We start from the raw sequence: 26,435 nt of genomic DNA on the forward strand, positions 1-26,435 counted from the left end.
TATCAAGGCATGTGGGTGTTTTTAAACTCTCTTCGTCTTTATGCAAGTTCTTAATGTTCTGTAATGTTTAACAATTCGTAATGTTATGTCTTCTAAATTCTCTTTTTCCAGGCATGGATCAGGCAAAGCTTTTTGCGAATTGAATCATATCCAAATTTGTGAGTTTTTTTGTATTGCGGTACAGCTCTGACCAACAACTCCAATCTGGTCATTGTGTCCCTGTCAAGTCGCACACTGGCTGGTTTTGCACCTGACCACAGGTCTACTTACATGATGCATTTCCTGTATTTGGCCCAAGTGTTCAAGTGTGTGTACAGTAGAACTATTTGGTTACCTGATGGGACACACTTACAACATAGCATTGGAATGCAAGTCAAAGTAAAGTTCTTACAGAGCTGCACTGAAAGGGATAGTTCACCCAAAAATTTAAATTCTGTCATTATTTACTAGGTATTTTGAAGAATGTTGGTAACCAACATTACCATTTTTTTTTGGTGAACTATTCCTAAACTTCTAAATGTCTGTTCAGTAGTACATATTAAAGCACAATCAAATGATTAAAAAGTAGTTGTAAACATTTTACAGGATAAACATTCCCATCTCTGCATCCATAGAATGTGCAACACTTTATATTTATTATCAGATTATGCATAATATCTGAATGACGGGATATGCTTAGCCTCAAATAGTATGTTGGAAATGTGAATATACATATATATTTTTTAATCTTTTGAATTAGCTAATATTTTATTTATTCTAGATTTATTTTAGTTTAATTTATAGTAATTTTGTTATGTGCTTCTGCAATTTATTTCATTACTATTTAGGTTCAATTTATTTTTAGTTCAGTTTTAGTTTTTATTTACTTCTAATTAGCATTTTATTTCAATGCAACATTACTAATTTTCATTTAGTTTGTTTTAGTTTGTTAGTTTATTTTGTTTGTTATTTTATTTCAGCTATAACAAAATTTTTTAATAATAGTTTTAAAGTTTATAATAGTTCTAGTTAATGATCATAGCTAAACAAAAATGTTTTAATTATAGTTTTAGAGTTTATGGCTACGTCCACACGAAGACGGGTTTCTCTGTATCCGATCTTTTTTTTTTGCCTCAAATTCCGTAAACACGGAGTCGTCTCAGGAAATATCTGCGTCCACACGGAATCACTGAAACCGACTGAAAACGATACACATGCCAGACCAATATGTGGTGCTGTAATTCTGCCACAGAGATACACAAAAAAAACAGAGAAGAAGACTTGGACCATGTGCGTAAACTTTGCGTGCTGAATATAAACTAACACACAAAGCAGAAGATTTTTCTTTAATAAAACTAATGAGCTCAGTAGGTTCTGCAGCACGAACACAGGCACGTAGTCTGACATTGTTGTTGTTGTTGTCGCTGTTATGTGACGTAGCGGTGTCTGATTAGGGGCGAGACGTGGGCTGATGACGCCATCGTTTCAGAAAATATACGGATTCGCCGTCCACACGAAAACATGAAACCGGCGTTTTCAAATTTATCCACCCTGAGACCCGGTTTCAAAAATGATCGGTTTCACTCTTCGAAATCGTTTCGTGTGGACGTAACGCCTATACGGTAAAAAATTTATGCGTATACAGAGAAACCCGTCTTCGTGTGGACGGGGCCTATATTAGTTCTGTCAGAGAGTCACCACAGTCACCTCAGTCTCCACTAACGACACTCACCAGATCCCAATCCCCTGATTTCTAATCACCACCACCTATCAGCACTCATCAACAGCACTATATCCCTGCTCTCCTCCCATTCTCTCACTGTCTGGTCTCAAACTTTTCATGTTGACTAACCTGACCCACTTACCTTTTGTCTACTTACCAGTTGCTCCAGTGTTCCTATCCCTGTTCTTCACCGCTCCAGTTCTCCTCCGTCTCCACTTTCCACTGTTACCTCCGGATCCCCTGTAAAAGGAAAAAGGACACACTCAGATAAGCCCCTAGAGACATTCCCATTTCCCGCCTGCTTACCTGGACATTCTGCTCATCTCATTCCCCTCTGCTACTACTCAATAAACCTGTTGATTGTATTGAACTTACCTCTTTGTCCTGTGTCTATCTGCTGACAAGTTCTAGTTAATGATAATAGCCCTGCAATGAATATTTACACAGTGTGTTCAAGAAAGACACAAAAACTTATGTTTGTGTATTATTTGTTAAAGGAAACTGTGTTTTTAAAACAGTTTATGGACAAAACCATGGTAAATTCAAGGGTTGACTTAAAAAAAAATAAAAAATTCTAGCTGCCTTTACAAACCTGACAGTTCTATTTATTGTATTTACCTAAGCCTTTCTCTTTACTTTAACTTTAAGGTCACCGTTTTGAGGACAATCCTGGGGTTAGACGTCACCTCGTCAAGAAATCATCACGCTGTCAAGTACCACGAAGCAGCAATAGCTCACCTCCTCTGTCCAGCCTGAAGAGGAGGAAGAGGATGGACAAGAAAACTCATGAGGTGAGTACTGAGCTTCCTAACCGCACAGAGAAAAGAAAAATGAGACCTAGTTTCATAACTTATTTTTGCTCATTTAGACTAAAGTAAACTGACCAAACGCAGTTTGTTTTGTTTTAATATGGCATTTATGAGAAGATGTATCAATAACAGAACAGTGTGGAAAAATAATTAAAATAATAGCATGGCAGACTCTCACAATTATAAAGTAAACACTGAAAAACTAGCTGAAAATGTGTATTGATTTTGAGATTAGTACATCAGAGGCCAGTCTCGAGAGGCTGGTTCCCTTAGTAGACTATTTGGCAGTGTGGAAACTACTGCCAAATGTGTCTCAATGCGTCCTGCGCACTGTAGAGAAAGGTTATCGCATTCAGTTCGGCTCTCCGCCGCCACCTTTCAACAGGGTGATTCCCACTCTGGTGGACCCCGAGCAGGCTCTGGTCATGGAACAGGAAGTAGTCACTCTCTTGAGGAAGGAGGCCATCGAGGTGATCCCTCCTCATGAAAGAGAGTCTGGGTTCTACAGCCGGTACTTCATAGTTCCAAAGAAGGATGGAGGGTTGCGTCCCATTTTAGATCTGCGTCAGTTGAACCGCTCAGTCATGAGACTGAAGTTCAAGATGCTCACACTCAAACAGGTCGTGTCTCAGATCAGGTCCGAGGACTGGTTTGTCACGATTGATCTAAAGAACGCATACATCCACATCTCCATCCTTCCCACTCACAGGAAGTTCCTGAAGTTTGCTTTTGGGGGCAAAGCATACCAATATCGGGTTCTTCCCATTGACGATTGGTTGATTCTAGCTCAATCAGAGCAACTGGCGATTCGACATCGAGATGTCGTTCTCACGCACATGAAAGAGCTGGGGTTGAGACTGAACATCATGAAAAGTGTGCTTTCTCCAGTACAGAGAACCACTTATCTAGGCGTGGTGTGGGATTCGACCATGATGCAGGCATGCATGTCCCCTGCTCGGATCGAGTCGATCCTCATGTCAGTCAAGAGAGTGAAAGAAGGCCAGGCACTCACTGTCAAGCAGTTTCAAAAACTGCTGGGTCTGATGGCAGCTGCGTACAACATGATACCTCTTGGCCTGCTGTACATGAGACCCCTACAGTGGTGGCTCAGAACCAAGGGGTTCTCCCTGAGGGGAAACCCACTTCGCATGATCAAGGTCACGCCGCGATGCCTACATGCCTTAGACATGTGGAGACATCCTTGGTTCTTGTCTCAGGGCCCGGTGCTGGGAGCACCTTGTCGCCGCGTAACCGTGTCACCGGTTGGGGAGCGATCATGGATGGCCACCCTGCCCGCGGTTTGTGGAGTGGTCGCCATCTCACGTGGCACATCAACTGCCTGGAGATGCTGGCCGTGTTTCGAGCACTGAAACACTTTCTCCCAGACCTAAGAGATCACCATGTGTTGGTGCGCAATAAGGCAATAAACTACTCCCCCATTGCAAATGACATAATCAAATTAGAATTTTCAGTATGATATAAAATGTTTTACTTCAGTAGTCATTTATTTAAGTATTAATTATGTAGTTTTATATTATCTATTGTTTTAGTAATTTTATGTGATTTTGTGTTAGTAAATATTTTTAAATGTAGCCTTAATTAGCTTTAATCGGTTGTAGTTTATTATGTCAATTTAAAACTTACTTTATTTCATTTATTGTTGCATTTATTTTATTTTTATTTTGTGTTAGTTGCTAAGGTAACATTTCTAATTATGTCTGAAGTATAAGTTGAAGTTTTTACTCTAACATTTATATTTTGCTTTCAGCTCTATTTCAGTTAGTTAGTAAAACTAAATATAGCTTGCAGTAACAACACTGATTTACTTAGTCATAAGTGGAAAAATACCAACATGTCTGAATATATTTATAACTTTTATTACTAACTGTTTAAACATATACAGAGATATAAGTAGTTGGAGAGTGAAGGTAGATGCCATTTGCAATGCTTCATGGGAGTGAAAGATTCATGCTGGCTTCCATTGTAACAACAACTTCTCTGATTGGTTGTCATCTTTTTGTTGGTAGCAAAGCTCTCAGCACTGAGAATTCAGTAATGAAACCCTCATAAAACTTTTGTTTTATGAAACTGAAATTGACTGAAATCTCACTGACTTGTGGCTTCAGCAGAAGCTTAAATCATCACATAACCTCAGAGCTCACGGCAGGTCTGTCTTGAAAGGTTTTAAGTTTTGATAGATCCATCACCTGTGTTTTTACTTTAGAATGAAAAATGCTATTACGAAAGAAGATTTATGATATCGCTGTCATACTTTGTTTGCAAAATATTCCAGTCTTGTTCCCCTTCCAACCAGAGCTCTACTTGTTTGCCTATTTCCTAGAAATTAGCTCCCGGGGAGCATTTCCAAGATGGCCGCCAAGTGAACTGAATTGCCTTGAAGTAACTTTGGTTACGATTCATTAAAAGTGCTTTATGATGTGCGTTTGACACCATGTTCTCCGTAGGTGTTTGTGGAGCTCAATGAGCTGATAGTGGATAAGAACCAGGAGATGCGCTGGAAAGAGACGGCACGCTGGATCAAGTTTGAGGAAGACGTGGAGGAGGAGACGGATCGCTGGGGTAAACCGCACGTGGCCTCGCTGTCCTTCCGTAGCCTGTTGGAGCTCCGCAGGACCATCACACATGGTAAGAGTCGGCCGCTCTGCCAGCCCACTCAGAGCCTGTGATCCCGCTCCAATCCTAACATCCACGCGCTTGAAAAACCAGTGCCGTATGACTGACAAAATTCAACTGGACACTTAAATTAGATAAATGGATTAAACCCTCTTGGGCATTTCCACTTTTTGATCATGAAAAACGGATAATTTTCAATCCGAGGATAACAAGGTAAACAGTGCATTAGTTTCAAAAAAGCATGACAAAAAATTCAGTCAAAACACATTAGTGAGATGGTTTTGGTAAGTTTCAGTTCCTATGGTTGTGGAACCAAAATGACAACCCTGACAAAAAGCATCTTTCATGGACGACAGTGATAGACTGACATGAGGTTTTGCCAAAACAAGAAAAAAGTAGTGTGGCCATGTAGAAGTCGGCGGTATGATCAGAATATGAGTAATTTGATATCATGGCAACAGTATTTGTCATATAGTTGTTTTTGTTGAGCATTTGTTTGAAAATGGTGCAATGCTTATCTAATAATATGTTGAATTAAATACAAGCTACTTTGATTATTTTCTTCTTTTATTTGCAACTTGACCAAGACCGAACGTTTATTTATATAACCAGAAGATTATTCACAACAAGTAAATTAATAAGTCTGGCATCAGTGCAAAAACAGCTTCAAATTATGTAACACTTGAGTTAAAAAAAAAAGAAAAAAGAATCAGAACAGTGAAAGTAAAATTATAAAACCGGAAGTTCTGGCTCTAAATTAAATAATATAGCACAGACCATATATATTGTCATACCATCGTAATACTATAGTACTTTGATTAGCATACCATAACTTTGATATTACAATGGTACAAATAAAAAATACAGTATTTCCATTGTGCTATACCATGATAGTTTGTAAATGTAAAATATATTAAAATATAAACTAAAATATATACTATAATCTTAAAATGAAAACACACACACACGCATGTTTATTTTTGTAAATCATGGGGACATCCCATAGGCGTAATTGTTTTTATACTGTACAAACTGTATGTGCTATTCTCCTACACCAACCCTACGCCTAAATTTAGCCCTCACAGGAAACTTTTTTACTTTCTCAAAAAAAAACAAAATACTCACTCTGTATGATTTATAAGCGTTTTGAAAAATGGGGACATGGGGCAATGTCCTCATAAGTCACCTTCTCCTTGTAATACCTGTGTCATTATACAAATGTATGTACTCATTTGTCACAAAAGCGCGCACACACACACACACACACACACACACACACATGTACAGTATTGGGGGTAAAGCATTACAAGTAACACGAGTTAAGTAATCAGATTACTTTTTTTCAAGTAACTATAAAGTGACTCATTACCTTTTAATTTAAGAGAAAATATCTGAGTTACTTTTTCAAATAATTAACACCAGTTACTTTTTTTTTTTCCCATTTATTGATTGAAAGCTGTCCTGTCCCCATGTTGAGAGAAATCGGGAGTAAGATGTTACTTTAGTTCTAGAATAAATGTGAACATGCATTAATTCATCTCACTCACAAAAGAAACAGATTCAGTATTCCTCAAAATGAATAAAAACCAAATATCCTTTGTGTATTTAATCCCGTTTTATTAACCAGTGTCTTCGCTGCTGATCCAATTCAGCCATACTAAGCCAAAATTACTGAAGATAAACTAACATTTGTTCTTCTTTTTTTATATCGCTGAAGAGTGTTGAATTTTCTTCTTCTGCGTTCTGCTGTACAGACATTAATTTACTTTTCCTTCAGCCTCAGTCTTTTGATGTGAAAGGACTTTTAAATTTGGCAAAAATATAACTATATTAAAAACAAACAAGCAAGCCCTGCCTAGATTTTAAAAGTAACGCAAAAGTAACGTATCACATTACTTTCCACGAAAAGGAATTAAGTAACGTAATTTGTTACTTTTTTAGGGAGAAACGCAAGATTGTAATGCATTACTTTTAAAAGTAACTTTTCCCAACACTGTATGTATGTATGTAAAAAAAAAAAAATATATATATATATATAACTCACACACACACTCGCACACAGCGTGTATATATATACACACCCACCCACACACACACACATATACATATATATATATATATATAGTTTTATAATTGAATGCCTAAAAATCATATTCATACTCCGTCAGAAGATTATTTGAATTGTGGCATTCAAAGAGAGAATATGTCTTTAGAATGATCCCATAATTTGGCTTCTTTTGCATAATTCTGTTATATAAACTGACAGGGGTGCAGTGTTACCATTAAAGTTAAAAAGCTCACTACATTTTCCAAGTAGCTTGCCCAACACTGCATTTAACGCATATATACCAATATCATAAACATGGGATTCTGTTACCTAGGTGCCATAATGCTAGATCTGGATCAAACCACACTCCCTGGCATCGCCCACTTGCTGGTGGAAACCATGATAATCTCGGACCAGATCAGAGCCGAAGACCGAGCCAACGTCCTGCGAGCCCTGCTGCTCAAACACAGGTTAGTGGAGGTCAGAAATCAATACTCCAAACAAAGCTCATATTGATCTTCTTTGCTGTGGGCCTTGATGTCAATGTCATTTGTCACAGCTGCCTGTATTGGTTTCCTGCTAAATGAAGTGGTGTAATTACATAACAAATAGACTTCTTATGACAGCGCACCAGGCTCATGCCACTTGAGGTTTTAATGACATGTTGCTATTGCAGCTGCAGAGACATCAGATACTGGTTACATCAGAGAGCATTTAAAGGAATAGTTCACCACAGCATTGTTTACTCATTCCTATTAAACTCTATTAGACACAATAGGAGATGTTAAGCAGAATGTCTGAGCTGCTCTAATACATGCAAGTTATTTGTTTCCTCCAAATAAACAATCTTATTATGGTCCGTCCATAACATGGCCTATTTTTGTTGTGCTTTTAAGGTGATTTTTTTGGAGATTGGCCATATAAATCACCATGCATTCGAAATATTAATTTAGTTTCTTCACGTAAACACATATAATGCAGGGTCAGAATGACATGAGGGTGAGTTTTCGATTTTAGGGAAATTATCCTTAACTATTTAACCAAGTTAATGCTGTGTAAATGCAAAATTTAGGATGGCTCAGACAACCTCCTTTCTTGAAGGATTTTGAAGTGCCATGTATTTTCTTTGTTAAGCTCAGCTCAGCCTCCGGATTTCGGAGAACCATACTCTAGTATTTAATAATAAATTTAATATCGCATGGCAGAAATCTAGGCTGCGTTAATAGTTTGAACCAGTACCTTTCCTAACCACATTTGTATTAATATTACAAAAGATATTAATACAGTAACTCCAAACAATTTTGGGCACTCAAGCCACATTTTAAAATGTGTGAATGTCATTACATTAGATACACACTATCAAAGTAAGTGAAATCAACAACAAATGATGCTTTTCTCTGAACTATTTTTCGTTTCCTGATCTATTTTTACAATGAACGTATTTTCCTGTGATTTGTAGTGGTTGAAACTTATTTGTGAATATTTATTGCTTGATGCTTATGCTACATATATTCTTAAAAAATACAGGCTATTTAGTTAGTTTTTTGTTATATGATATCATTCACAATTTAATGTCAGTAAGTTTTCCAAATAAGAAAAATGCATTCTGCTCGGATGCATTAAATCAAAAGAGATGGTTAAAGACATATATAATATTACAAAAATTTATTTTTCATACAAATACTGTTCGTTTGAACTTTGTATAAAATCAAAGAACTCTAAAAAATGCTCCACACTTTCCATAAAAATATTAAGCAGCACATCTTTTTTCAGCATATGTTTCTTTGGGAAGTCGTGGCCTAATGGTTAGAGAGTCGGACTTGTAATCCAAAGGTTGCGGGTTCGAGTCTCAGGTCCGGCAGGGATTGTAGATGGGGGGAGGGAATGTCCAGCGCTCTCTCCACCCTCAATACCACGACTGAGGTGCCCTTGAGCAAGGCACCGAACCCCCAACTGCTCCCCGGGCGCCGCAGCATAAATGGCTGCCCACTGCTCCGGGTGTGTGTTCACGGTGTGTGTGTGTGTGTGTGTGTGTGTGTGCATTTGTTCACTACTCACTGCTGTGTGTGTGCACTTGGATGGGTTAAACGCAGAGCACCAATTTCGAGTATGCACCAATTTCGAGACTTTACTTTACTTTTACTTTACTTTGAGCAGAAAATCAGTGTATTAGAATGATTTCTAAAGAATAATGTGACAATGAAAACTGAAGCAATGGCTGCTAAAAAAAAGACTGCTCTAAACATTTGAACGGTATTATATACTGCATCTGCAAAAAAAATTTATTTAATTTTTTTTAGGTGTGGCTTGAATGTTCTAGTATTTCCTGGGACTGCTGTATATGTTTGATTAAAATTAATATGTGTTTGTGATCAATTATTTATTCTTGTTCCTAGGTTAAAACTAACAAACACCTTTCCTCTAAATATTAAGGACAACAAATTTAGGCATCTCTATTCTTCAGTGAGTGCAACAAAGTTTAAAAAACAGTTGTGCTTTTATATAATTGAAGGGACGTTGGAACTGCTCAGCGATACGTATTTGTGGTCAGCTAGAGGGATTCACTTTGCCAGGCTATAAAACATACGCACAGTTAAACGTGATGAAATCAAAAACCAGATTAAACCTCTCTACAGCGTTTCCCATCATCTCAGATGTCGTTTTTAATGGGAAAACCTGTCAAATTAGACTACAAATATGACTGTAATGTGGAAAAAAATACATCAAGGTGCTCTAAGTTAGGTCATTAGTTACTCAAGTGTTTGGAAATGTGTTTTCAAACACAATTCAATGTCACACCTTGTCTCTTTGTTTTCTTTGTGTGTTTAGTTTGGCTGGAGCATAACTAGATCGCAAATGAGGCTTAATGAGTGTGCCGATGTCAAGCGCTGGACACGGTTGTGGTGACGTGTCTAACAAAGCTGGGAAGCCACTCTTTATTCTTCACTTTTTTCAGGATGCATAGAAGCACCCAAAGCAAACCAAAATTAGTCTTTTGTGAAAAACAATAAAGGCATTTATTAATTCATTGGACTGCCTCTGCGGTCGATTTTTAGAGTTGTATCCTGTTTAAATATTCCCTAATGTTATCTAGCCACATGTTGCTTTTCTGTTGTCTTTAGCTTTTTTTACTGATTGCTTTGGCACGTGTTTCTTCAAGCGAACAGGGAATGTGGTTTGGTTTTGTAGTTTGGATTCTGATGTCCTGACATGATGGGTTTTGTGTTTGCTTTGCAAATATTGCAAGCGAAGATGGAAAATTGCCTTTTTGGACATTGATAAGCAAGGAAATTGCTGTACCCGTGGAGCTAAATAAACACGAGAGCAGGGATATTTGTCTCACAGAGGAGAACAAATGGACTCGAATAGCTTGACAGATTAAAGAAGTCATAACATTTTCACTATTAAAGGCATAGTTCACCCAAAAACAAAATGAAAATACTGTCATTTATTCACCCTCGTGTCATACGACCCATATTAACTTACGTTCTTCTGTTGAAAACAAAAAGTAAATGTTTTTAAAGAATGTCCTGGCTGCTATCTTTTAGTTTAATGAAGGTGAATGACAACATTGTAACAAAAAAACAAAACAAAACAAAAAAACTTAAAAGTATGAGGATGAATAAATAATGAGAAATTAGAATTAGGTTGAACAATCCCTTTAATGCCTCCTGTTTATAGAATAGAGTTGTGTTGCAAAAAAATAAAAAAAAGTATTTACTTAATCAGTATTTTCATCTTTCGTCCAAAAAGATGTTAACATCCATAAAATAAGCTAAATTTACTTAAGAAGAAAATATGTGTGGTAATAAGATTTGTTTTCAGAGAATATTGAATTCAGATAATTGTATTGAATTTTCTTAACCCATTAGCAATTCGTTTTTTCTTATTTCTTGCATAATCCACTCTATTTTTTTGTTGGATGTTTTGCTTATACAGTAAATAAATATAAAAACCTCTTATGTTATGTTATTGTATTATTATAGTGTATATATATATATATATATATATAAACAGAATATGTGCTTGTGCTTTTACCTTTATCTTATTTGCAGACTTTTTGTGCGTTTAACATTCTTACATGAAAAATTTCTCACTAGATTTATCTATACTTTCTCTTGTCCAGTCACCCCAATGATGAGAAAGAAGGCCTTTTCCATCGGAACCACTCTGTCACCAGTCTGGGCGGCTTCCGTCACAACCACAATCACGTTCACGACACCAGCCTGCCCCTGGTGTCCCAGGACCACGAGGAGATGCACGACAGCAAAACGGCAGAACATGACAAAGAGGTGTTTGTGACATTATTTGTGAGTCGCTTGCTTGCTTGTGTGCATGTTGTAGAAAGGACTCAAGCTTCTAGATAATTGCCGCCAAGCTTACTGGGCCAGAGGTAGTCACCTGGAGGACACCAACTTTGACTTTTGTGGTAGCCCTTGGTCCCTTCAGGGTGCATTGCTCTGGAGGCCAGCACCCAAGAGATGTAAATATTTGGGGGGTTACAACCAGCCTTACTGAGGAAAGAAATAGCTTAGACTAGCCTACAGTGTTTGATGGACTTAGTTGACCACAAATCTGGTTTGTTTTGATCATTTGAACGAGGTTTGCATATTTGTCAGCTGGGCTGACCAACAAAACTGAACATCAGCTTGGAAAATTCAGCTTAACCAGTTTTAACCAACCTAAGATAGAACCCACTTTCAGGCCCACACGGAATCAGAACTCTGTCGAAAGAAGTGGAACGATCGTCATTCCCAAAATTCTGTTGCATTGTTTTAAATTAAATATTTTGGCTAATTTGATCATGCTCTTAACTACCAATAAGAGTGTAGCTTTGTATTTAACAAATTTTACCCTATTTAAATACATTGTATAGAATCCCACATTTCAGGTAAAATCAACGACACTGAAAAATACGATTTTCTTATTCATTTTTTATTTATTTTGTCTTTTTGACTTCAAATATTTAAAATACATTTATTTGAGAAGCAAAATGGCATAAGATATTAACTTTAGAGTTTTTGCTTACAACAAGAAAAAATCGTCCAGTTGGGTAAGAAAAATAAACAATTAATTACGTTTTCTTACCTCATTGGTTGATATTTTTTTCCTGCTTGTCAAGATATAAAACAAAAAGAAAAATATTTTTGCTTAGATGTACAGTATCCTGATTTAGATATTTGCACCGGAAAACAAGACAAAATACTAAGCAAGAAACCAATTTCTTTGCAGTGAAAACGCATCTGCACATTTGGTCTGGGCCTGGTTAGCAGCACCGTTAATGCTGGGATCATGTAAGCTGCTCTGCCACATGTGCAGGATTAAGAGTAATAGTGAGTTTACAGATGCTTTCAGTTAAACTTTTGATACATTAGCTGTGAAACTATGAATGTTCCCGTGGCTAAAAATGTTGGCACATTCGAAACAGCCCATATAAAAAGTGAAGACGCATTGTGTTAAATTGATTTAAAGTGATTTACCATTCGCTTTTCCACTTTGTCACCTGGATCTGTAGGTTTAGATTTGCACTCGGTGATACAAAACAGGCACAATGGTTCATTAAAACTCACGAAACGTACTCCCACCCCGAACACATGAGCAAAACAGTCGTGTGGAACAATAAACAATCGGAGCGAGGGCAGCTATGCATGCACTATCTGCCAAAGCTTTTCTGTCACAGCTTGAGGCTGATGTGTGACGTTCAAATGGCACTAACTATGTTCTTCTGTCAACAAAAGAAAAACCTCCACCCTGTCCCAGCTGAGGGACATGCTGCCGCCAGATCTATGAAACTCCTGGCAAAGATTCCCAAGGATGCCGAGGCCACTGTGGTCTTAGTGGGTAAGCAAAGCAGCGTTTTGTTCCAGCGTTTGTTGTTTTCAGGTCCAGAGATGATGTTGAGTCATCGCACCAGAGTTTTCCAATAATGCCTCAGTCAGCTAAGCGAAGATTAATACTTTCGGTTGTGTTTGATTTCTGTCACTGGATCCCTGTTTGCGTGGTTTGATTTTTTAACCGCAATAACTGTGTTTATAGGGTGTGTGGAGTTCTTAGAGAAGCCTGCGATGGCCTTTGTCCGGCTCAACGAGGCTGTACTGCTGGAGTCCGTTCTGGAAGTCCCCGTCCCCGTTCGGTTCATCTTTGTGCTGCTGGGCCCCACACAGACCAACATGGACTATCATGAGATTGGACGCTCCTTCTCCACCCTCATGTCTGATAAGGTTCATCTTACATGCAATATATATCACGATTACTTGGATTGCAGGTTTGCAGATTACTAGGGCCAAGCACCAAAGATGTGAAGAAACAAATTGTATTTGATTGTTTTCTGCTGTTTAGTCTTTTTCTGAAAATTTTGGGGTCAGTATATCTGAAATCTTATAACGCAGTGGTTCTTATCCTTTTTGAGTCCAAGGCTGGCCATTGTCCACAACAATATTCGAGGCCCCATGAATTTTCCATTTGTTCTATAGGTCACACTTTATTTTCCAATTCTCGATATTACCAAACCATTAACTATGAATTTCGCCTCAGTAAACTCCTACTTTGCTGCTTATTAATAGTTAGTGAGGTGGTTGTTAAGTTGTAGGTATTGATTAGGATTTGGAATGCAGAATATGTGCCTTATAAGTACTAATAAACAGCCAATATGTTATTAATAGGCATGCTAATAAACAACTAGCTAATAGTGAGATTTGGTCCCTATACTAAAGTGCTACTGTTAATGTCATTGAACACTGAGTCCGAAATTTTTGCACATTAAAATATAAATACGACCTCACATTGTGTCAATCACGTTTACACACTGCCTCCAAAACTTTCGTCCGTCATAAATAAATTCAGATCAGGTTCGATTTTCTGCGTTTTCGCATCCGAAGCATGAATTTTGATAGGAAAGGATGTACGGTAAATGAATACGAAAAAACCCCCGGAAAAACGCACACGAAACTTTCGGACTCCGTGTGCAATGACCTTTAGTTATTTACTTGAAAAGGGTTTAAAAAAATATTTTTCACTCACAATTTCTACCTGAAAAAGTATTTCATATTAAAATAACCTGGTATAGGTAGAAAAAAATAGATTCATAAAATATATTAAAATGCCAAAGTTCTTTAGGTGGTGAATGTAAATAAGAAATATCTTGATTTTTAGTTGTTGCTTTGTCCTGTGAAAAATATATTGACTCATTGGTTACAGTGCCAAAAATGGCTCAAAATTGTATTTTTGTTTTTGCTTTTTCTTATGATTCACTGGGTCATGGTGTTCAGTTCAGACTAGATCTTTTGCCATTTTGGATATTAACAAATATGTTTTTACACTACCACCTATAAATTTTATGCAGTCTTCTCCAGAATAGTGTCAGATGATCATGAGACCAAGCCACACAATCTCAGAATGGATTTTTTTCCTTGTTGTTCTATAAGCCTGTAATGAATTGTGGAGGGACTGGCCAATAGGCATGGAAGATATATCTCTGCAGTGCTTAGGCCAGAGGTGCTCAGTCCTGTTCCTGTAGCTCTACCTTCCTGCAGAGATCATCAAACACACCTAAAGCAGTTAAATAAGTTCTCCAGGAACAGAAATGAGCACCCTGGGCTTAGAAAAACTGGGGGGGGGGGGGACTACGGTATCAGTGCTTTAATAAGCTAAGACTGTTTAGTTCATATTTCATGACATAAAAAATGAAATCCATATGCCTTGGCCTGAAATTACACTTCTGGTTTACTCAGATTCCTTGTGTCAGTCTTTGAGTCATGTTTTGCCTTATTACCTGTCCACCATTTTGAATTTGATTGAAAACAGGTTTTTTCATTGTTACCTCTGCAAATTTTGCCCAGTCTTCCAAGTTGGGTCAGATAATCCACAGACCAAACAACACAAAGGTCACTGAATGGATTTTTTTATTTTGTTTCCCATTCCCCAATAAATCTGGAATGAATTTTATGGCAAAGCCACAAAGTAAAATGTACATTTATGTACATATTTCTCCAATTCTTTGGCAAACTGAAACAAAAGTTTGTGGGTATCCGTGGCATTATCTCATAAAAGTGCTTTTAATCAGTTTTATGATATAAATTCAAAATGACTTGTCCCAAATATATGATTCTGATTTGCTTATATTCTTCCATTCTAAGTTCTCAAGTTTCAACTTATGACATATCTGCTATATTTAATTTAATTTAATTTAATTTTTTCTGTATATTTTTGAGAAGATTGGACATAATGAGTTCAGGTGATCTTTAAACCAAATTTTATTTTCAACTCCGTTCTACACATTTGATAACCACGCTAAAAAATCAGGAGGTAAGACTTTGTCTTGGCTTAGCTGTTGAATATTGACATGATGAGAAGTTTCAGGACTGCAACCTACTGGTCAAAAGTTGTTAATTATAAATTGACTTGTGACTTAAACCACTTAGGTTCACTGTTTTTCCTGACCTTCCACAGAACTTCCATGAGGTAGCATACTTTGCTGATGATCGACAAGACCTGCTTAATGGCATCAACGAGTTCTTAGACTGCAGTATTGTAATTCCACCATCAGACGTTGAGGGAAAAGACCTGCTGAAGACCGTGGCCTCCTTCCAGAAACAGATGCTACGTAAGCGCAAGGAGAGGGAGCTCAAGAAATGCGTCAGTATTGTGACAGGAGCTGAGCAGGAGACCAAAGGTAGAATACCTACTGCATTTTTGACCACATTTTCAAGTTTGTCTGTTCGATTAATGTTGACCTGTTTTGTTTGTGTTGTAGATGTAAGTACGGATGAACAGGAGGAGGAGGATCAGTTTGATGTTGATCCTCTTAAGCGCTCTGGTATTCCCTTTGGAGGTCTGATCCATGATATTCGCCGCCGTTATCCACGCTACATAAGTGACCTGAAGGATGCCATGGACATACAATGTATTGCTGCTGTCATTTTCATTTATTTTGCTGCTCTTTCACCCACTATCACCTTTGGAGGTTTATTAGGCAAGTGAGACAATGAGACCATTATCTTTGATAGTGGAGTCTGTTTAATATACAAGCCCTTTCCACCACATTAGAAAAAAAAATCATGCTTTGGTAAATCATAATAATAAAAAGTCAGAATTACATAAAAAGTTTAAATTATGACATTTATAAAAAGTCGAAATTTACATAAAGTTATTATGAAATAAAGATTCATAATTATAACATAGTTTGTCATAATTTTGACTTTTTATATCATGGATGTCAGTTGTTACGTTTTATCTCGTACTTAGGATTTTTTGTTATAATTTAGAAAATTTGTCATAATTATGAGATAAAATGTCATGATGAGCTTGACTATTTTCATAATTTTGACGTCTCATAATATTTTATCCCTTTTAAATTGTAACTCAGACTTTGTTATAATTGACTAATCTCATAATATATATTTTTTTTAATTTTGACTTGCTATAATTGACCATTTTGATTTCATGATTTAGTTTTTTAATAATTTCACTCATTGTCATGACATAAAAAGTCATAATTCTAAGAACTAAAATCATAAAAATTATAATTATGACTATTTCCACTATTTGTGTGATAATTATGATTTACCAAAGCATGATTTCTTTTTCGTAGGTGATGGAAATGGGTTTCCGTAGTATATTTTCATACTTTATATTCCCATTTATTTAGGTGAGAAGACACAAGGCATGATGGGAGTCTCTGAGCTCATCATCTCCACGGCGACAGTGGGAGTGCTGTTCTCCCTGCTAGCAGGGCAGCCTTTGCTCATAATTGGCTTCTCTGGACCACTTTTGGTCTTTGAGGAGGCATTTTATAAGGTACTTTTTGTATTTATGTTTCAGCCATTACGGAGGTAATTTTGTAACATTAACATTTGTCTGCCTTTCTATCTTCCTGTTCCTCTCTTTTCCATCTGCTATCTTCCCTGTCGCCCCTTCTTTGTTCTTCCTCATTATCAGTTCTGCCAGGCGCAGGGCTTTGAATATCTCACAGGCCGAGTGTGGATCGGGTTCTGGCTCATCTTCATTGTCCTAGTGATCGTGGCAGCTGAGGGAAGCTTCCTCGTGCGATACATCTCTCCATTCACCCAGGAAATCTTTGCATTTCTCATCTCTCTCATCTTCATCTATGAAACCTTTTCTAAGCTAATTAAGGTACATCACCAATACCAGCAGGTACAAGTTCTGCTCTGAAATCTGGTGAGCTGCCTAACTAGACAGCATTTTAAGGTATCAAAGGTGTGCTTCAGATGTGGAGGATCAAATTAAAATATTTAGGTATTTTGAGAAATAATAATTTAAAAATAGTACACAGCACACAAATATGATTAAAATGGTCAATTTTGATTAGATTTAAATATATCAATCTAATTAAAATCGACTTTTTACCCAGTATTTGTTTATTATAAACAAGGTACTATTTTAGGCTATATTTTAACTGTTTAAAACATAAATCTAATTAAAATTGACTATTTTAAAAACATGAATAAAATTAAAATGGATTATTTGACTCAACATTTAAAAAGGTAATTAAATTTTAACAGTTATTATAACTAATTGAATGTTATTTAGCATTTTAACGTAATTAAAAATAAATAGATGTAATTAATTTACCTAGTAATTGTGTAGTTTTATGCTTATTAAAGTATTTTTTTCCTCAGGTGTTTCAAGAGCACCCTCTGATGAAGAGCTACCCTTCAGCTCCTGTACTGCCTGCCTTCAAACCCATAGACCCTCAAGGGCATAGTGTGATTGGGGAACCCATCCTCAACCAGCCCAACACAGCCCTGCTGTCCTTAGTGCTCATGATAGGAACCTTCTTTGTGGCCTTCTTTCTGCGGAAATTTCGTAACAGCAGATTCCTTGGTGGAAAGGTTTGTAGTGTGGTGTTATTTTGTCAAAAAAAGTCCTTTGCTTAATCAGCATTTTTGTCTTGTTCTCCAATAAAATGTAATCATAAAAAAAAAAAAAAGTATTTTAAGCAAAATAATCAAGAGAAGCAAATCACTTTATTTTCTTGCAAACTCCATATCAAGATTTTCTGTGAATTAAATCTTAAATTTCGGTCTGTTTCTCTCACAAAACTATTACACTAGTCAACATTTGAAGTGGATCAAAATCTTTCATCAAAGTTGTCCTAAAACCAAAAACCAAAATGTTCTTGTCTTAGGACAACTTTGATGAACTTTTTTGATCCACTTCAAATGTTGACCACTGTATATGGCTTTATTTAAGTGTACTTTAATGCTCTGTAACAGTTTAAGCATATTAAAATGTTAAAAAACGATGGCACAAATTTGACTAATGTTAAATGGCTATATTTACTTATATATTTTATCCACAGAAACTGATTTAAATCTAAAAAATCAATTTAATAGAGGTATCAGTATTGGTATTGGTAATGCTTAAGTACATAGTGCTCTGAATAATACTTACTTAACATACTAAACGTTAACTTTTTTAATGTACTAAAGAAGTTACCATAAAAAAATATATAGAGATTTTTTAAAAATATACCATCTTCATGTTGTTCGTACAGCAGTTTGGAGATTTAATGTGATCTAATATAATAGTTGCGATGAATTGTGATTAATTAACAAAAAAGTGCAATTAATTAGTTTTTTGTTTAACTAATATATTAATATACTAATATATTGACCATATCAATACTGATTGTACAAATCTATACAAATATGATTGCCATAATTGCCACTTGGACACAGGCCGGGGACTAATCACCCCCGGCAGGGTCGCCCGGGTGAGGGTGTCTGTTGATTAAAGAACCGAAAAACGAAAAGACGGAGGAGGAGCCAGGCCCAGAGCCACACCACAGCGCCCCGGAAACTTCAAACAGCACCAGCCTCTTCTCAAAGCAGGAAGCTAGAACAGCATCGTGTGAAGTGACCTGCCTCTAACAAGAAGGATTGGCAGTTCGATGAGGACCTCGATAAGGGGAATGTTGAACAGAAACTCCATACCATGTGCACCCTCACAATGGGGATAGGCGCAGAGCAGTTTGGTGTCACAGAAAAACGTGGCACAACTACTCTAGCAAACACTACCACTATCACTACCAAACTGGTGAGAGGTCAAGATTAGCTCTGCGTCGAAGAGAAAATCTTCTTTAAGATTGTGTCCCAACGGCTAATGGAGTTCCTCTTGAAAAGACACCTCAGTGCAGAAGGGGGGAGTCCCAGGAGTGCCTGGATGCTTAGAACACACAGGAGTGGTGAGCCAGTTGATCCAGGAGGCAAAGGAGACCAGAGGAGACCTTGCTGTACTCTGGCTGGATCTTACCAATACCTACGGGTCCATTCCCCACAAGCTGGTCAAAGAATCACTGACAAGACATCATGTGCCAGAGACAATCCGCAACCTCATTCTGGACTACTACAACAGTTTCAGATTGAGAGTTTCATCAGGAGCGGTAACATCTGCCTGGCAACGGCTAGAGAAGGGCATCATTACCGGCTGTACAATCTCGGTACCACTCTTTGCTCTAGCCATGAACATGATTGTCAAATCAGCAGAGGTGGAATGTAGAGGCCCCACGTCTCGATCTGGTACTCGGCAGCCACCCATAAGAGCCCTTATGGATGACATAACCGTGACAGCAGCTTCAGTTCCGGGGTGCAGATGGCTTCTTCAGGGGCTCCAACGTCTCATCCTATGGGCAAGGATGAGTTTTAAGCCAGCCAAATCCAGGTCCCTGGTCTTAAAGAAAGGCAAAGTGGCCGACCAGTTCTGCTTTACCCTGGAGGGGTCACAAATTCCATCAGTAACAGAAAGACCAGTCAAGAGCTTGGGGAAGATCTTTGATAGCTCCCTGAAGGACACAGTCGCTCTCCAACAAACCAGGAACGACGTGACGAACTGGCTCACTGCAGTCGACAAGTCAGGGCTTCCAGGAAAGTGTAAAACCTGGATGTATCAGCACGGAATGCTGCCAAGGCTTCTATGGTCCCTTCTCGTATACGAGGTACCCGTGACAACGGTAGAAGCACTGGAGAGAACCATCAGTCAGTTCCTCAGGAGGTGGTTAGGGCTCCCACGGTCCCTAAGTAACATCGCCCTCTATGGGCATTCCACCAAGCTGCAGCTTCCCAAAAGTGGCTTTTCCGAGGAGTTCAAGGTTACATGTGCCTGGGAGGTCTTGATGTACCGAGATTCCTCTCATTCCAAAGTCTCATCAGCTGGAATCTGCGTTAAGATGGGAAGGAAGTGGCAGGCACAGAAAGCGGTGGACAGAGCGGAGGCACGACTGAGGCAAGGTGTCTTGGTTGGCAACGTGGTGGTGGGACATGCAGGTCTGGGTAGTTTTTATAAGCCTCACTATGACAAAGCAAGAGGGAGGGAGAAGCGCCAGCTTGTGCAGAACAAGGTGCGGGCAGAGGTGGAGGAAGATCGCCTGAACCAAGATGGTCGGTATGCGACAGTAAGGCGCACACTCTGTTTGTGTGTGTATCATCTGTTATCATCAAAGGCCAGACGAATCATTGGTGATTTCGGGATTCCTATCTCTATACTCAGGTGGGAGAATGCCAAGCAGCGCAAGATCACCTGGGCAGAGTTGTGGAGCTCTGAACCACTGCGCATCAAGTTCCTCATCAGTTCGGTGTACGACCTTCTACCCAGTCCATCCAACCTACACCGCTGGGGCTTAGTAGACTCACCAGCATGCCAACTGTGCCAAAGGAGTGGCACACTGGAGCATATCCTCCGCTGTTGTCCAAAGGCTTTGGGGGATGGGCGGTATCGCTGGCGCCATGATCAGGTCCTCAGGGCTTTGGCAGATACAATCACCGCAGCGATTCAGAGCAGTAAGAGTCAACATCCCTCCAAGCATACCATCTCCTTTGTTAGAGCTGGGGAGAAGGCACAACAGCAGCCACACTCCACAGATGGGCTCCTCACCAATGCAAGAGACTGGCACCTTCAAGTGGACCTGGGGAGGCAGCTCAAGTTCCTGAGTCATATCACGGCCACTTCACTTCGCCCAGACATGGTGATAACATCGGAGTCGACCAGGCAGGTGGTCATAGTGGAGCTTACTGTCCCCTGGGAAGACTGATTGGAGGAGGCAAATGAGCGTAAGAGAGCCAAGTATGCGGAGCTGGTGGAGGAGTGCAGGAGCGGCGGCTGGAAAGCCAGTGAAGGTTGGTTGCCGGGGCTTTGCTGGACAGTCGTTGCTCCAAACACTCAAACTCCTTGGAGTTAAAGGTCAACTGTGAAGACGAGCCATAAAGAACATCTCAGAGGCTGCCTAAAAAGCCTCACGTTGGCTGTGGATCCGGAGGGGGGATCCATGGAGTAGCATGCCACTTGGACTCAGGCCGGGGACTGATCACCCCCGGCAGGGTCGCCCGGGCGAGGGTGTCTGTTGATTAAAGACCCGAAACACCTGATGACCTCGGGATCATCACTGATGACGTGTCCAAGTAGCACCAGATGGTGTATGTTAGAACTATATATATATATATATATATATATATATATATAAACACTTAAAAGCCCCAGTTTGTAATCAATTGATTTAATTTAAATTAAATGTTTTTAAATCAAAAGTTCTCTACCTATCTTTTATAGTTTTTTTTTTTTTTGAGGATCAGTTTTGTTTCTCAAATAAATTAATTTCATTTTAATTATGTTTTTACTGGAAATCAACAAAATTACTGATTGCAAACATTATTTTTCTTTGTTGTTTGGATTCTTTGTGAGCAAACATTTTGAGCTGATTAAAAAGTTTGGCATCCTCTGTTTGTGTGTGTATCATCTGTTATCATCAAAGGCCAGACGAATCATTGGTGATTTCGGGATTCCTATCTCTATACTCATCTCCGTGCTGGTGGACTGCACCATCCCTGAGACATACACACAGGTAACCGCACTGGTAAACTCTCATGTGCAGTATGTATACTACCACAAAGAAACTTCTCTCCCAGCTTACTCTTCTTATTAAGCACTGGCCTGTAATTGGAGCCAGGTTTATTCCGAGTCTGTATTACAGTGTGGTTGGTTTGGCAGAGGGCTGTAACCAATGAATCCTTGTGTTACGAGCGCTTGTGTTTTTTGTGGTTGCAGAAGCTAAACGTCCCCTCTGGTTTCTCGGTCACATCTCCGGACAAACGGAGCTGGTTTATCAGCCCCTTTGGAGATAAACAGCCTTTCCCTGTTTGGATGATGGGGGCCTCCGTGATCCCGGCCCTGCTGGTTTTTATCCTCATATTCATGGAGACTCAAATCACCACGTGAGTAAGCTGACAGATCATTCGAGAGACGTTCTGTCTAAGCTCCGATGGAAATGCAATACGATTCAAATGCTTTTGTGGCTCATTGCATCAATTTCGTCCCATCTGCAGCTTGATAGTGAGCAAGAAGGAGCGGCGTTTGGTCAAGGGTTCTGGCTTTCATCTGGACCTGCTTCTGATAGTGACTTTAGGAGCTATCTGCCCGCTCTTAGGTCTGCCCTGGCTGACTGCCGCCACTGTGCGCTCGGTGACTCACGTGAATGCACTGACAGTCATGAGCAAAGCCACTGCCCCTGGAGAGAAACCCATGATCCAAGAAGTTAAAGAGCAGAGGGTGACAGGGATGTGTGTGTCTATCCTAGTGGGTAAGAAACACTAAAACACAATTGTATAAAACAGATATTGGCAGAAAACTAACTGGGTGAACTGTGTTAATTCACCTGTGACTGCACATTCTATATATACTTTTGTTCAAAAGGTTGGAGTCGGTAAGATTTTTAAAATGGTTTTGAAAGAAGCCTCTTATGCAGAACTACAGTAAAACAATCATCTTGTGAAATGTTATTATAGTTTAAAATAAGTGTTAACCATTTTAATATATTTTAAAATGTTATTTATTCTAGTGATGCAAAGCTGAATTTTCAGCATCATTACTCCAGTATTCAGTGTCACATGATCCTTCAAAAATCTTTGTAATATCATAATTTCTGCTTAAAAAAAAAAATTATTTTAAAAAATCTTACTGACCTCAAACCAGTGTGTGTTGCATTCACTTTGAGTCAGTATCACTATAATCACAAGATTGTTATGATGCCAATGTTCGTAACAGGAAAGAGTTTGATGACAATAATATTTAATCGCATTAATTTACACATTCATTTCAATCACATTAACTGTGTAGCATCAGCTGTAATAAAATGACATCAAATGGCAATGAGTTTAGAAGTAATTAACTACCTTTAGCTGTTAAGGCTGCTGCCTTTTCATTTATTTTTATATGACGACACAACTGCCAAAAGGGAAAAGTCAGAGCTTGCAGTTGCAATTATGAAATTGACAGATGTTTTTATTACACCAAAACTTGCAATTCCAATGAACACACCAGAAATTTGTTGTTGCTTGGTAATCATGAACTTCCTAAATAAAAAAAAAAGTACTTAACATAGGTGGAAGAACAGTTTAATCTGTTTATCAGTATGTTAAATTGAAATATTTATTGATTATTGATGTGCTTTATTATATTACTGTTGGCATACCATTATTTAATTATGATTAAAGGGGTAGTTCACCTAAAAATGAATATTCTGTCATAATTTACTCACCCTCAAGTTGTTCCAGACTTTGACTTTCTTTCTGCTGCTTAACATAAAATAAGATAATTTTACCAATGTGGTAAAATAACCAAACAGTTTCTGGTCCCCATTGACTTCCATAGTATTTTTTATTTTCATACTTTGGAAGTCAGTAGAATATAAGTCTTCTGTTTAACAGGTTTTGAACAACTTGAGGGTGAGTAAAAGACAGAATTAGTATTTTTGGGTGAACTGTCCCTTTAATAGAGGGTTTTGCATACTCAGCCTCATGTTGCTCATAAGAACATGAGAGTAAAACCATGGTAAACTTACTGTAATGCATGGTTTCAAGTGGCTTATTGCTGTATTAACAACATCTGTTATATATTTTAGACCACTCAAGTTTCCTCGTTGACATACATTTTTTTCAGAGAATACTAATTAAATTAGGTAGAAAAACTTTCCTGATTCTGTCAATCCCATCACCTCTGTGCAGGATTGTCTATAGTGATGACAGATGTGCTGCGTCATATTCCTCTGGCTGTGCTGTTTGGGATATTTCTGTACATGGGCATCACGTCTCTTACTGGTATCCAGCTTTATGAGCGAATCACACTCATGGTCACACCTGCTAAACATCACCCTGACCACATCTATGTTACCAAGGTAAGCACTTTTTTGACTTTGAGGTAGTAGTGATGTTATTTACAAATGCAGTGCTGACAGCTTATTATATGTGTTTGTGTTTGATTTCCACACGGTAGATGCTACAAGTTTGTACTAAATTGACATCTGGATTCTGTTTGAAAGCTTTCGAAGCACCCACAAGGTGGCGCACAAATCACCATTTCATTTCGCACTTTTTAACACAACCCTAAAAATTCAAACTACAAATCATATTTGACAAATTTGAACACTGTGTATTGTTCAAAAGTCTGAGACTACATTGGAAATCTAGATTTGAAAATCTAATTTAAACTTTGAAATCAACAAAGTATTGAAAACCTTTAAAACAAAGAAATCAAACAAATAAGAACTGTTTGCACCATTTCTAGGAGACTTAGGAAATAAGCAAAGTTGTGCCAGATAATATACCAAAATAATACATATTACATTTTAAAAAGGCAAAATAGAAGCTTTTCACTAGACCTTGTCATAATTCTAGGCACGATTTGTTTCACATACAGGTAAAGACATGGCGGATGAACATGTTCACCATCATTCAGTTGCTGTGTATCGCTCTGCTGTGGGTGGTGAAGTCCACCGTAGCCTCTCTGGCCTTTCCCTTCATCCTAATCATGACCGTACCTCTGCGTAGACTCATCCTGACCAGGATCTTTGAGGAGAGAGAGCTCGCAGCGGTGAGTTCATGTTGTATTCATGCTTGTCCGAACACAAGCAGTCAGCTGAGAAAATCTACCTGGTGTTGATTACATTTTAAAATGTCATTTTTGTTCTTTAAGTTGGATGCTGATGAGGATTCGCCCAATTTTGATGAAGATGGACGGGATGAGTACAACGAGATCCATATGCTTGTGTAGTCACACGGCTCACCTCTTCTTCACTGACCAATCGAATGCAGGTCTATGGATAATGGGAAAGATGTACGGAATGGGAAGAACTCTGATGCACTGCCCTCTTTCAGAATAATTTCACGTGTACTTTGAACTTTTCTAAACCTCCGTTTTAAAAAGAATCACAGATCATGTTTTGGATACTATTATTTTTCCTTCTTCTCCAAAATGTGGCCTACATGTTTGTCTGCTGCTGCCCAGTGACCCTTTGAAGTTTGAATACAAGATAAGATACAACCTGTGCACCTTAGACCTCCCAAAGTGCAATGATGGTGAGACTAATCCAATAGGTTGGTTCTTATACCCCCTATTCACCCCATCCCAATGCACTGCACCTATGCGGACCAGACCTACTGCCTGTAGATCTTAGTTGCCTTGTACTGTACTGTAGGCATTGACAGTAGCACGACCTCTCAGTGCCCTTAGAGTGGTCAGTCCCTCTGCTGTGCTTGAAAACAGTAGTGCAGTCCCTTTAGATGTACTTTATACAGTAGTGATATTACTTTGATCGATGTATGCAGTAGGTTCAATAAATTTAAAGGTGCTATAAGTGATTTTTTTTTTTTGTGGAATAGCATGCAGAAAATGCCCCTGCTTCATGACAGATATCACTCTCGGACTATCAGTCATTTTGAATTCTTTGACTTGTGGGGGTTTGCGAAATGGCTAACATTGCTTATAGCACCTTTAATAGGAAAACAACAACAACATTATTTAGCTCATGATTTCCCTTCCAAACAGATTCACTACTAAAATTGTATTTTATTTTATTTATTTATTTTTTGTTTCTTTCTTTTATTTCCATCAGAAGTTGTTGTTTAGCTCTCAGTACATGGTTTCATTCCAAACAAATTTTCATACAAAGTGTATTTTATTTCAATTATTATTTTTTTTAATTTATTTATTTATTTTTTATTAATTATCATCTCATCTCATTTTGTTTTGGTTTATTTGTCTTGAAGATTCCCAAAATGATTGATTCATTTTTTTTTTCTTTGAGCAGCTCAGCTTTTCTTGCTATATATAAATTTAGTATTTAGAATTTATATAGGATTTAATGCCCGAATATGTTGCTGTTATAAATATTAGTGCGTTTGTGTGCGTGTTTTCAATATTACCTTTTCAAAGAACTAATTCCATTCCTTATACTGTT

General features: G+C 38.2%; 1 protein-coding gene across 1 annotated transcript in view; it reads left to right on the forward strand.

Moving 5' to 3' along the window:
- The window catches only part of LOC306876645 (anion exchange protein 3), a gene marked incomplete at both ends in the record, with an annotated part of 65,652 nt that extends 40,403 nt beyond the window's left edge, over positions 1–25,249 (forward strand). Inside the window, 17 exons of the mRNA XM_079427978.1 lie at positions 2,351–2,493; positions 4,977–5,157; positions 7,527–7,662; positions 11,319–11,484; positions 12,931–13,033; positions 13,229–13,413; positions 15,641–15,863; positions 15,945–16,163; positions 16,839–16,987; positions 17,129–17,323; positions 17,830–18,042; positions 21,957–22,046; positions 22,250–22,416; positions 22,528–22,781; positions 24,205–24,374; positions 24,896–25,069; positions 25,172–25,249. Coding sequence (XP_079284104.1) covers positions 2,351–2,493; positions 4,977–5,157; positions 7,527–7,662; positions 11,319–11,484; positions 12,931–13,033; positions 13,229–13,413; positions 15,641–15,863; positions 15,945–16,163; positions 16,839–16,987; positions 17,129–17,323; positions 17,830–18,042; positions 21,957–22,046; positions 22,250–22,416; positions 22,528–22,781; positions 24,205–24,374; positions 24,896–25,069; positions 25,172–25,249 — 2,846 coding nt within the window. The remainder of the gene's footprint in view (positions 1–2,350; positions 2,494–4,976; positions 5,158–7,526; positions 7,663–11,318; positions 11,485–12,930; positions 13,034–13,228; positions 13,414–15,640; positions 15,864–15,944; positions 16,164–16,838; positions 16,988–17,128; positions 17,324–17,829; positions 18,043–21,956; positions 22,047–22,249; positions 22,417–22,527; positions 22,782–24,204; positions 24,375–24,895; positions 25,070–25,171) is intronic.
- Positions 25,250–26,435: the final 1,186 nt, after the last annotated feature.

The sequence above is a fragment of the Barbus barbus genome, assembly GCF_936440315.1.
Source record: "Barbus barbus genome assembly, chromosome: 11".
Lineage (NCBI taxonomy): Eukaryota > Metazoa > Chordata > Actinopteri > Cypriniformes > Cyprinidae > Barbus > Barbus barbus.